This window comes from Loxodonta africana, chromosome 19 (genome assembly GCF_030014295.1).
Source record: "Loxodonta africana isolate mLoxAfr1 chromosome 19, mLoxAfr1.hap2, whole genome shotgun sequence".
NCBI classification, from domain to species: Eukaryota; Metazoa; Chordata; class Mammalia; order Proboscidea; family Elephantidae; genus Loxodonta; species Loxodonta africana.
Genome location: NC_087360.1, coordinates 62,958,810 through 62,972,569, shown reverse-complemented (window position 1 = coordinate 62,972,569; position 13,760 = coordinate 62,958,810). Strand labels below are relative to the sequence as shown.

The window sequence follows — 13,760 nt, the reverse complement described above, 5'->3', positions numbered from 1 at the left end:
CTGCCACCACTCGTTTGTCAACCTGTCATACTGTGGTAGCTTGCGTGTTGCTATGATGCTGGAAGCAATGCCACCAGTATTTCAAATACTAGCTGGGTCACCCGTGGTGGACAGGTTTCAGTTGAGCTTCCAGATTAAGACAGACTAGGAATAAGGTCCTGGCAATCTACTTCTTAAAAAATTGGCCAGTGAAAACCTTTTGAATAGCAGCAGAACATTAGTTTGATATAGTGTTGGGAGGTGAGCCCCTCAGGTTAGAAGGCACTCAAAATACAACTGGGGGAAAGAGCTTCCTCCTCAAAGAAAAGTCAACATTAATGACAGGGATGGAGTTAAGCTTCCGAGACCTTCATTTGCTGATGTGGCACGACTCAAAATGAGAAGAAACAGCTGCAAACATTCATTAATAATCTGAACATGGAACGTACAAAGTATGAATCTAGCAAAATTGGAAGTCATCAAAAATTAAATGGAATGTATAAAGATCCATATCTAGGCATTAGTGAGCTGAAATGGACTGCTATTGGCCATTTTGAATCAGACAATCATATGACCTACTATGCTGGGAATGACATACTGAAGAGGAATGGTGTCACATTCATCATTGAAAGGAACATTTCAAGATGTATCCTGAAGTACAATGCTGTCAGTGATAGGATAATATCCATATGCCCACAAGGAAGACCAGAAATATAACTATTATTCAAATTTACGCACCAACCACTAATGCCAATTTGAAGGAACTGAAGATATTTACCAACTTCTGCAGTCTTAAATTGATCAAACACGCTATCAAGACGCATTGATAACTTCTGGTGATTGGAATGTGGAAGTTGGAAACAAAGGAGGAGGATCAGTAGTTGGAAAATATAGTCTTGGATGGAAACAACACTGGAGATCACATGATAGAGTTCTGCAAGGCTAATGACTTATTCATTGCATATGCCTTTTTTCAACAACATAAACGGCAAGTATATACCCAGACCTCGCGAGATGAAATACACAGGAATCAAATCGACTACATCTGTGGAAAAAGACAATGGAGAAGCTCAATATCATCAGTCAGAACAACTCCAGAGGCCAACTGCAGAACAATCCATCAATTGCTCATATGCAAGTCAAGCTAAGCTGAAGAAAATTAAAACAAGTCCACAAGAGCCAAAGTACAACCTTGAGTATATCCCACCTGAATTTAGAGACCATCTCAAGGATAGATTTGATGCATTGAACACTAATGACCGAAGACCAGACGAGTTGTGGGATAACATCAAGGACATCATATATGAATGTCATACATCATATATGAAGAAAGCAAAAGGTTATTAAAAAGACAGGAAAGAAAGAAAAGCATGACCAAATGGATGTCAGAAGAGACGCTGAAACTTGCTCTCAAACGTAGAGTAGCTAAAGCGAACAGAAGAAATGATCACACAAAAGAAATGAACAGAAGATGTCAAAGGGCAGCTTGAGAAGACAAGTGGAGTATTATAATGAAATGTCAAAAGACCTGGAGTTACAACACCACAAGGGAAGAACATGTTTGGCATTTCTCAAGCTAAAAGAAGTGAAGAAAAAATTCAAATCTCAAGCTGCAATATGAAGGATTCTATGGGCAAAATATTGAATGATGCAGGAAACATGAAAAGAGGGAAGGAATACACAGTCACTATACCAAAAAGAACTGCTCGACGCACAATCATTTTAGGAGGTAGCCTATGATCAAGAACTGATGGTACTGAAGAAAGAAGTCCAAGCTGCACTGAAGGCACTGGTGAAAAACAAAGCTCCATGAATTGATGGAATACCAATTGAGATGTGTCAACAAATAGATGCAAAGCTGGAAGTGCTCACTCATCTATGCCAAGAAATGTTGATGACAGAAAACTGGCTAACCATATTTGAAAGATCCATATTTGTGCCCATTCCAAAGAAAGGTGATCCAACAAAGTGGTAATTATGGAACAATACTCTTAATATTATACACAAGTAAAATTTTGCTGAAGATCATTCAAAAACGGTTGCAGCAGTATCTCAACAGGGAACTGCCAGAAATTCAAGCCAGATTCAGAAGAGGACACAGAATGAGGGATGTCATTGCTAATATTAAATGGACCTTGGCTGAAAGCAGAGAATACCAGAAAGATGTTTACCCATTTTTTTTTGACTATGCAAAGGCATTCAACTGTACAGATCATAACAAATCATGGATCATAACAAATTATGGATAACATTGCAAACAATGGGAATTCCGTAACACTTCATTGTGGTCATGTGGAACCTATACATAGACCAAGAAGCAGTCATTGGAACAGAACAAGGGGATACTACTTGGTTCAAAATCAGAAAAGGTGTGCCTCAGGGTTGTATCCTTTTACCATACTATTCAATGTGTACACTGTGCAAATAATATGAGAAGCTGGACTATATGAAGAAGAGGAGAGTGGCAGGATTGGAGGAAGACTCATTAATAACCTGAGATATGCTGATGACACAACCTTGCTTGCTGAAAGCGAAGAGGACTTGAAGCACTTACTGATGAAGATCAAAGACTACAGCCTTCAGTATAGACTATACCTCAACATAAAGAAAACAAAAATCCTCACAATAAGCAACATCATGATAAACGGAAAAAAGAATGACGTTGTCAAGGATTTCATTTTTCTTGGATCTACAATCAACTCTCATGGAAGCAGCAGTCAAGAAATCAAATGACATATCGCTTTGGGCAAATGTGCTGCAAAAGACCTCCTGAAAGTATTCAAAAGCAAAGACGTCTGTTTGAGGACTAAGGTGCTTCATTCAAGCCATGTATTTTCAATCACCCCATATGCATGTGAAAGCTGGACAATGAACAAGGAAGCCGAAAAAGAACTGATGCCTTTGAATATAGTGTTGGCGAAGAATACTGAATATACCATGGACTGCCAGAAGAATAAACAGATCTGCCTCGGAAGATGTACAGCGAGAATGCTCCTTAGAAGCAAAGATGGCAAGACTTCATCTTAGGTACTTTGGACATGTTATCGGGAGGGATCAGTCCCTGGAGAAGGGCATCATGGTTGGTAAAGTAAAACCAAAAAAAAAAAACAAACCCTGTGCCGTCGAGTCGATTCCAACTCACTGCGACCCTATAGGACAGAGTAGAACTGCCCCATAGAGTTTCCAGGGAGCGCCTGCCAGATTCGAACTGCCGACCTTTTGGTTAGCAGCCGTAGCACTTAAGCACTATGCCACCAGGGTAAAGTAAAGGGTCAGTGATAGAGGAAGACACTCAAGGAGATGGACTGAAACAGTGGCTGCAACAACAACTTCAAACATAACAAGTATGAGAATGGAACACAACCAGACAGTGTTTCATTCTGTCATACAAACGGTCGCTATCAGCAGGAACAGACTCGATGGCACCTAATAACAATAAAAGGATTCTGAAAAGGAGTCATTCCATAGGGTAAAACCTCCAGACTCTTCTCTTGGTAGCCTGGAAGCAATGCATAGCAAACAGCGACAGAAATTTGTATGACCTATAAAAAGCTGGTGATATGTACCTGACGGAAGGTGTGCAGTTTAACAAGTTTCGTTATTGAACAAGGTAGCTGGTCATCATTACCTAATTTGAATACAGAATTACCAACCACCTAGCCTCACCTTCCTAGAAACTCCCCTCTGCTCATTGTCAATGACTTGGAAGACCTCCTGATAAATCATGAGAGCAGCCAATAGCTCATTTTTTCACCCTAATCCCTAAAACAGACATTCGAGCAGCACAGGAAGTCTATTTATAGCCATGAGACTCAATCCTTGAAACTGGTCAAAAACATGGTGGAAGAAAGATAACAGAAAAAGCAGGTTAAAAATGGCTTTGGTCCTTTATTATCTGCTCTTACAGAAACTCCCTTGGCAAGTGGTCAAAACACATTGTAAAAACCTCAAAACTAAAAAAAGGACTCAATTCCATGCTAACCCAACCATTAATTTTTTGTGTATTTTCTTGCAGTCTTTTTTCCTATACATTTAAAAAAGTTAGCAATGACTAGCTAAGAGATCTTGGGCAAGTTACCTAACCCCTCTGTGGACCAGGCTCCTCTAAAACAGGGTTAAGAGCACCTACCTCATAATGAACTACATGGCTTACTATATGTAAAGTGCTTAGGACAGCACCTGGCACATAGTAAGCACTTGGTGTCAGCTATAATTATTACCAGAGTACACGCACAATTTTATTTGTAGCACGTGATGCATTACTGCCTTATAGACTTCATAGCTACCATTTTTATTGGTATTCTGATATTCTGCGAAGTACATAGGTACCATAGTTTTTCTGTCCCTTCATATGTTTCTCAAAATTAAAAATACAGGAATAAAAAGAATACCCTGATCAGTGTATCTTTTTTTTTCTTCTGTTAACTTATTGAGAGAGTTAATGATCCCCAGATAGAACCCTGCAGGGTTTCAACATAGGTAGGAAAGACAAGAAACAGAGGGCTCCCAAAATATCAGTGTGGGCCATGACGGCATTATTTACTTAAGTATATGGATCAAGACACATTTCTCTGATCGAAAGAAATACTAAACTCTTTGTAGACTAAGACTAAAGGAAATGCCCAGGAGCAATACTTTTAAAATTCTCTGAGAACTAGAATAATCAAGCATTTCTAAACATGTAAGTCTACCCCTCCTGCAATTGTCTGCTTAATCAACTTCTTACAAAACTTGATCATATCTCAAAAAGCCACAGATGGTAATATTCTACTATCAGGTTAGGTATCTCACCTCTTGCCCAAATGTAAATGCCACAGATGTATTTATTTGATCTGCCAAAAAACAGTACCTCCCGGCAAACATGGGGTCCTTTATTCCTCCGGCAAGAGACTTTAAGGGTAGAAAAAGAAATGAAATGGTGTGCTTCCCCATCCCTTGCCAGAACAAAAGAAAACAACAGAGAGACTTCAGCATGACAGACATCAAAGAACATCCAATCCGCTCTACATCCCACAAACAGATTCACCCACCCCCTGCTAGAAGATAGAAGAGTTCCTCACAAGGGAGCAGAGTAGCTACCATTAGTCTTGTAGGTAAGCCCAAAGGACACCAAACAGCACCAATAACGGCGCCAAACAACAACCAACACCAACAAACATTTCTGAATCCTGTATTTAACAACAAATGTTTGGTAAACATGAAAAGTTCCACGTTGGTGAGCTGCATGTTGCAATTCACTGAGCGTGAAGAAACATCCTAGGACACGGCCTGCTGCTGAGCGCCCTGCATACAGGACACCCTTTCTCTATGATAACAACAGGCCTTTTCAGACCAGGCTTTTTGGAGGCCTTAATTGTCCTACCTAGAGGTTAGACATGCCCTTTTCAATAAATTAAAAAAAAAAAAAAAGTATTTAAAAAGTGAAGTGTGTGGTTGCCACCCCTATAGAAATATTTTCCTGAGAATTCTTACAGATGCCTTCCCTCTGCTCCACACAGGCGCCAGCATTCAGGAAAAGACACGTAATTACAGCTGCCTTTTTTCTCTCCACAGGCACATTCCTAAATGTGTCCCCCAGGGAAACCCTGGAGACCAAAGCCCTTGATTTTTCTCTGACAGATATCTGCAGCCTTCTCCCTGCAGGCAAGGAATTTCTCTCTCTCTTTTTTTTTTTTTTTCAGTGGCTAAGCCTGGCTCCTTTGCCAAAGGCATCGTTAGGGACCGAGCTGTGGAAGGTAAGCTGCTGGCAGTGCTAAGAAAGGGCACTGGCAAGAAAGCCATATCCAGAACTGGAAAGCTGAAAGCCACAGAGTTTTTGTCTCACGCTTGGGACATCCCTAGTCCTTATTCCGCTGGGCTAAATGAAAAATTCAACGGTCCTCTGTGTCCACTCAAACTACTGCTTGCCCTGTGCCTACAGGATGCACACCCCCCTCTCACTCACACAAAGAGACATTTATTGAGCCCCTGTGTTGGGTCCCACCACTTGTCTGTTGGGTTACACAACAAAGAACAAGACAGGCATGATCCCTGCGCCAAGGGAAAAGTAGGTGAAAGTCAGGTTTGATCTTCCCCTGAGCCAGCTGGGGCCTGAGATCTGATCCAGGACACCTTCTGGGGCACAGGACCCATTGGCCAATTTTACTCTGGGATAAACAATTCTTTGACAGATGACTGATAAGGACTTGGGTGTTCATTTTGTTGGAATTCATAAACCCTGAGGTTCAGGATTTATAACAGACTCAGAACTGTAGGGCCACCCAGGAGTTGCTCTCAGATGAAGATAAGGCCAAAATGACCTCCTATCACTCCCTCCATCTAGGGCTGGTGCTTCTTAATCCTTCCGGAGCTAGTCAGAATTAGCTGTTCCTCCAAAGTACAGGGTGGGAAGCACGATTTTCCATGACATATGACAATTACGATTATAATATTTTAATTTTATGTCTAAGATCATAGTTAAGGGGACAAGGGTGATGTCAGCAAATGTATGTTAGAGTTGATGGCATTTTAATAAGCACGTGTATTACTTTTAATATAATTATAACATTTTTTAGTTAATAACCACAATTAAAATCACATATCAGATACTATTTATATAAAAAAAAAAACCTTCCTCTAGTAGTAGAGAAATACAATAGGAATGAAACCAAGGCCATGAAGTACTTTATGTACAAGCTATCAGACGGAAATCTAATTTGCTCTGTAAACTTTTCGCCTAACGCACAATAAAAAGAAAATAATAAAAGAAAAACAACAGAAGTCTTTGTAACCAAAAGGAAGTTTAAGCAAAATGAAAAAGGCATACTAAGACTTTTGTCTACACTCACCTTCCCTAATGGGAAAAATACTGAAATGGTTCACCTGCTTGTCTCAGAGTTTTAGTTTTCATTTATGGGTTTATCTTTCTTAATGTTATACATTATTTTTTCCTTTTTTAAGACCTATGTTCCTTAAAGCGTTGACTTCAACAGCTGTGTTAGAACACATCCATACAATTACAACAGCTACTGTATTATACTGCATCAATACACAGGGTCTCAGTGAGTTGGAACCAACTTGACAGCACCTAACAACAACAACCCTATTACAAAACAAAGTCTGGACCTGTACTAAGACTATAAATACCTGGGGACACCCATATACACTCCTGGTTTCAATGGTACTTCCTACTAGTTCACACCAACAGAAGACTCAATTCACAGGTGTCACAGCCCAGTTTTGTCTTTGTAACGGTGACCTCACTCTAGTGTCATAGTGACAATGGGAAAAGAAAGCAGCTGCCACTTCCTGGTTCACTTTCAATACCAAGCTCTCCTGATTTTATTGGTTCATTTTCATCACTTCCTCTCACTCACCCTCTCCCACATCCAATCCATGACAAGTCAGGTCAATTCAACATCACAAATATTTCTGAAATCTATCCATCTCCCCAGTTATCACCCTAGACCAAGCCATGATCTTCAGTTGCCTTGTTGTTGATGTTGTTGTTGGAAGTCACTGGGTCGATTCCAAGTCATAGTGACTCCTTGTGACAGAGTAGAACTGCTCCACAGGGTTTTCTTGGCTGTAATCTTTACAGAAGCAGACCACCAGGTCTTTCTCCCACAGAAGGGCTGGGTGGGTTTGAACTGCCTGCCTTTCAGTTAGCAGCTGAGTGCTTAACCATTGCACCACGAGATTCCTGCAATTAACCTCCTATTTGGTCTGTCTGATCCTAGGCTTGGCCTCCTTCAAATCTATTCTCCACCCAACAACCACAGTGATCTTTGACAAACAAACTTGATCACACCACTCCTTGGCTTGTAACACTCAATGACTTCCCACTGTTCTGAAATAAAGCCCAGCCTTCCTCTCCAGCCTCATCCTACACAATCACTCCAGCTTCCTAGGCACTGTTCCCCTCCAACCCACCCCACTCCTCCACTCTTCACTAGGAAATTCCTCTTCATTCTTCTGGTCTCTTCCTCAAAGAGACTGTCTGCAACCACCTTCTTTAAATCATGTCCTTCCTGCTTGTTTTTCTTATAATACCCTGTTCTCTTCCTCTACAGTACTAATCACAATACATGATTATTTATTTATGTGTTCATTTGTTTAATGCCTCTCCCTCCTACAAGGCTCTGAGTTTCCTGAGAGCAGGAATCATACCTGTTTTGCTTATCACTGTTTACACTGAATACCTAGTGCCTGGCACATACTAGGTGTTAAAAAATATTTACTAAAACAATGAATGAACATCAGAGACAAGAAGGAAAAAAAAAAGGCAGTTAGACCTTTCCCCATACTAACCGAATGTCTTACAAATGCAATAACCAAATAATACCGTGGAAAAACATCTGGGAGCATCTTTCGCACCACCCAGGCCATGACTTTGACTTTCTTAGTCATTTCCTTCCATTGCTATAAGCAGGTTAGGGTTGTTTATCCCAGAATCTACAGAGAACTGTCTTGGGCATTGAGCTATCAGTTTCCCATACTAGGGTGGGAAGGAGCTATGACCTGGTGAGAGGTGTGACTGGTTTCCAGGTAGGCCAAATGTTATCTTTGAGGCGAATTCCAAGAAAACAAAAACTTAACGGAAACATGGCTCTTATCTGTTACAAAACCTTAAACATGCTTAGGAAGCGGAAAGGTATACGCACAGACACCAGCTACTTATAGTTTGTGAATTATAGATCTCTGTGGTTATCTAAGCCGTTTCTCTGCATCCAACTCTCCCAGAAAAACATGTCTAGCCTTTATTTCATTTTAATAACCCAAATTTCCTTTGGCAACTTATTTCGGCATCTCACCACATCACACTTCAAGATAGCCAACCTTGATGATATCCAAATCCTTTCGTATCAGGCGAATTTCCTCTTGCATCTTCAATAAATATAAGAAAATGACCCTCCATAACTCACACTCTCTCTTCATATCTGGAAGACTGTTACAATATTAAGTCTCCATTCAAATATTTGTTTTAATCTGTCTTTCACGACTATTTCCCCACACCTCCTTTCTCTAAGTGAACTATATATAAGACTAGAGAGCTAAGCAGAGAATTCTATATGTTGGTCACTTGATTCTGCCCCCGCAGATTCGTGTCTGCTTTGTGACCATGGTACTTATTATGCTGACTCCCATTTAACCAAAGCCCAGGTCTTTATAACAGATGTAGAAATGCAGAATCAATCCATTCTTTTTTTTTCTAACTACGGACCTATCTGTGTATTAACTAAACGTTTCCTCTATACAGATGGCGGCTTCTGTTTGATGTTTTAAAGGTGTGTGTCATCATACTAAATTTAAGGTCTGCAAATTCTGAGTCATGATAGAAAGCATAATCTCCTGCCTCCAAATAAATGTGACAGGCAGAGGCTTATCAAGAGAGCAAAGAGAAACATTAACATAGTAAGCTCTTGAGTTTCGGCTTCTGGAATCATGACAAATCTCAGTCTCTTACAGCAACTCTTCTTTGCTAGTGATTAAGACACACACACACACGCACACACACACACACCAGTTCAAGAATTGAGCTTTTGTCTCTGACTTTTAATGTCTGCGGAGGAGTCAAACCATTAATAGCTAGTTCAAATGACTTTTCTAGCCCAACCAGTTTCTTTCAGTTAAACTTCCGCCTCTCTAGTGCTACTCCAAGTCAAAGTGTGCATATTTCATTCTCTAAATCTCAGCTATCTCAGGCACCCAGGTGATATAATGGGGCATCAGAAAGGCTTCGTTTAACTGGGGTGTCCCAGAACCTTGGCAGGTCCCAGGAAGTGATGAATGGAAGCTTGCAGTGGTAAAGAAACAAAGAAGTCCTTTGCAGTTATTAAAAACCATCAACTAAGCACCATCTCCCTGATAGTCATACAGTAACTTCAGCGGTAATCAGCTCATCAAATAAGAGTAGCCATCAAAGATTACACTGAAGAGGATGAGAAAAGTGAAGGTGCAGAGACTGAACTCTTCCTGAAAAAGGGAGCTTACAAAGGTTTTCATTCCTCACAAACCAGTTACAGAATCTTTTGAATCTATACACTGGTCCCTTTAATCCAGGAAGCCAGAAACGTCTTACAAACATCAATTAGGGCTGGCAACAAGCTTCCTTTATAAATAGGGAAACTTGGGTGTTTAAGAGACCAAGCAGCCTGAAGCCCAACAATTAGTCAGGACCAAAGCTGGCACCAGACCCAGGAATCTGGAATCCCCATCTCTGGCCGGGAGATGAGATTCATCTTTCAAGGGGATAAAATGTTCACAGAAGAAACAGATAGCTGTGATGAAAGTTAATATCCACACATCCTGGGGCAGGACAAGATAAAGGATGGTCAACAGCACCCAGATGAAGTTGAAAAGGACGCCAACTTATCATTCCAAACGTCATTTAATCAGATGGAAAATTAGCATTGCTTCAGCCCCTCTTGAACGATGACACTGCTCACTTTGTGGCTTGTAATTTGATGCCAAGAGATACCCCATCCATCTTCACATCAAGGCTCTCTACTTTTTATCTGCTTTGAGTTCAGAAGTCTTTTCATCTTTGGCCAGATAAATGAATCAGGTATTGCATTTGCAAACATGCATGCTCAAACTGGACTCACCCTATAGAACAGGGAGCCTGGTAACTTCAAATCCTCTAGCTTTTCCTATCTCCCTTACAAGGGAAAGTTAAAATATTAGGTGTATACAAGACACACAAACTGAATCAGTGTACTTCATAAACTGTAGAATTTAGGTGGTGACCTGATTGGCTTGTATATTTAAGGTCCAAGAAAGTGTCCCAACTAAAATCAGCAAGGCCAGCTTTTGGTATACCAAAAAAAAAGAAGAAGAAGAAAAAAACCAAACCCAGTGCCTTTGAGTAGATTCCAACTCATAATGACCCTATAGGACAGAGTAGAACTAACCCATAGAGTCTCCAAGGAGTGGCTGGTGGTTTCCAACTGCTGACCTTTTGGTCAGCAGCCAAACTCTTAACCACTGCGCCACCAGGGTTCCTTTGGTATACTAACTAGATGAGAATAATTATTGAGTGTTCCATTGGGTTAAGCATTGCCCTTTCCAAGCACCTGTGAAAGAGAACAAATAAATTGGTAACACACTGGAGTGAACTGGGTTTTGACCAGCTTTCTGTGCGGGAAACAGATACCCTGACACAGAACCCTTGATGGGGGAGATACAGATGAGCAGCCATCCATTAAGATTAAGATCACAGAGGGGAGCTTGACAAACTCCAAAGAGAAACAATGCCGGCTTCCCAGTTCCACTTGGCCAAGGGGTGACCCTGGCTCCAGCCATCACTGGGAAATTTTTAGTAATATGAGGCCCAGGGTAAACAGGGTTAATATTTTTCAGCCTAAAAGGAAAGACTAAACTCTTCTAGCATTCTCCCTGGGCCTCAGGCATTACCGCGCCGGGTGGGCAGTGGGTTAGCTCTCACTGGGCAGCCTGCATTCCCCGTGTCCCACCCCCACCCATCCGTACTGTAATGCCTCTACTCTGCCCCAGGGCGTCAGTGAGTCTCAATTCTCCAGTTAATCCCCACCGCCCTGGCCCATCCCTTAACTCCGAGTGCCCAGGCCAGTGAAATACCCAGGAGACTTTCTACATAAATTAATAATCGTATCACATATCCACACGACCCACATAAGGAGGAATTCGCCTGACCTACATACATTTTCGATTCATCAAAAAGTCATTAAGAGCTTACTATGAATGTGCCAGGGGCTGAGCAGCCTCCTGCAGATTTAAAATTCCCCCAGGTGCCGCCCCTACTTTCAAAGAGCTCAAATACAGGGAAAGCTAGGGCGCACAGCCGAAGAAGTGAAGCCGGGTGAGAGTAGGAGTATTGGTAGAGAGGGTCCCTCTGGAAGAGCTTCTCTTCGTCCGTGCCCTTGAAACACGCACCGTGACTGTCGCGCTCACTCTAAAAGGGTCCCAGCGTCGAGGCCGCATGTTTCTCCTCCCTCCCACCCCGTGTCCCACTGCCCCAGGGGCCCGCGCCTTCCTCCGCTGCCTCTCCCCTCCCCCGGCCCGCACTCACTGGGTCTTCCTGCGGCCCTGGTCCCGGTGCAGCTCCCGCAGGTCCACCTCGGCGCGGCCCAGGAACTTGTCGAGGCCGAGCAGCGCGCGGTGCAGCACGGTGAGCTGCAGGGTGGAGGCGGCCGCGGGGGCCGCCCCGGAGGACAGCAGCGGCGGCAGCTCGAAGGTGGCTTCCTCCCGCCACACGGGCGCGCCCAGGGTGCGCTCGGACACCGAGGTGGCGTACTTCTCCTTGCCCACCTGGATCACCGCGTACGCGTCGCTCGTGCCCCCGGGGCCCTTGGCCCGCAGGCCCCGTGCCTGCAATACCGTCACCTGCACGTGGGTTGGGGACCACAAGGACCCCGGGCCCCGGTCCGCCGAGGCCGCCAGGGACATGGTGACGGCGGCACAGTCCGCTCGGACGTGAGACGATCACCGCGACCCGCCGCCTCAACGGCCCGCCCTGCCGCCCCGGCAACTTTAAGGCTTCCGGCCACGCCCCCGCCAGGGCCCTCCTCTCCCGGCCACGCCCCCGCCAGGGCCCTCCTCCCCGGCCACGCCCCCGCCTGGGCCCTCCTCTCCCGGCCACGCCCCCGCCTGGGCCCTCCTCTCCCGGCCACGCCCCCGCCAGGGCCTTCTTCCCCCAGCCACGCCCCCGCCAGGGCCCTCCTCCCCGGCCACGCCCCCGCCAGGGCCCTCCTCCCCGGCCACGCCCCCGCCCCTTCCCGCCCCACCTGCCCGCTCCCCAGCCCCGCCTCCGCCGTCCGGGGTGCTTGGGGCGGAGCTGGTGCGGCTGGGGCAGAGCGAGGACAGGACGTGGAAGGCGCCCGGGGTTCGAGAATTCGGATCTGAGAGGCGGTGGGTGAGCGATGGGGTCGCAAGCTCCGCTGACTTAGTAGTCAGACCTCATTTCCAGTCTTTACATAGCCATTTGGTAGGTGTGTGACCATGCGCAGATTAATTAGCGACTTTAAGTCTCAGTTTCTTCGTTTGTACAATGAGGTAACGATCGCTGCATTGAACTGTGGAGGAAAAAATAATGCATTACAGTTCTCAGCACAGTGCCTGGCCCACTGTGAGCTCTCTATAAACTCACTGCTCTTTGCCACTTCTGCACGCCTCGAACATTGCTCAGGAGGAAGATAGGCGCCGGGTGGATGGGGAAGGAAAAGGCTTATTTCTGGGCCTGAAAAGGGAAAAGTAAAAAGCCACCACCCTGCAGTGTGGTCGGTGTAGGCGTGTCCTATTTTGCCCTGCTCTCACCGAATGAGGTGAAGCTAAATTAGGCGAAGGAAAGACAGGATGAACCGAAACAGGATTGCCAAACCAGTCATCAGGGCGAGGGGCTGTCCCCAAGGTTCCCCATTTCTCCCTCACTGGGGCCCTTGGGTGGGGCCCTCTTAGTCTCTCCTTCCTCTTTGTCTCTGGGCTCCAGGTGAGACACGTCCTTGTTCTAAAATGTCCATTAGACCGGCCTCTTTCCTTTTTTCCCAGTGCCCTAGCTCAAAGGCTCTCCAGTCAGTTGTCAGATTCAGAAGGTCACTTGGAAGGTTTTTAGGTTTTACAGGTAAGGAAAAGCCCAGAGCAGAGAAGTGACTTGTTCAAGATCTCACTAGCTCAGGGGCAGGACTAGAGCCCAGGTCTCCTGGCTCCCAATCCAGTGTTTTTACTGCATCCCTTGCTTCTTCTAGATTGTCAGAACCCCAGCCTTGGGTGGCTGCTAGTCTCCCTGCTGGTCTCCATGCACTCCCCCCTCCAATCCACACTGCCAC

At 44.4% G+C, this 13,760-nt stretch overlaps 1 protein-coding gene across 2 annotated transcripts in view; it reads right to left on the bottom strand.

Annotated features, from left to right (window-relative positions):
* The window catches only part of RAB11FIP1 (RAB11 family interacting protein 1), a 33,943-nt gene extending 21,496 nt beyond the window's left edge, over positions 1-12,447 (bottom strand). The window contains exon 1 of one of the 2 annotated variants that reach the window (XM_023551114.2): positions 12,008-12,447. In XM_023551114.2, the coding sequence (XP_023406882.2) occupies positions 12,008-12,384 (377 nt within the window). In that variant the 5' untranslated portion in view covers positions 12,385-12,447. The remainder of the gene's footprint in view (positions 1-12,007) is intronic. The other variant, XM_023551115.2, reaches the window with a different exon arrangement.
* Between the last annotated feature and the right edge of the window lie 1,313 nt (positions 12,448-13,760).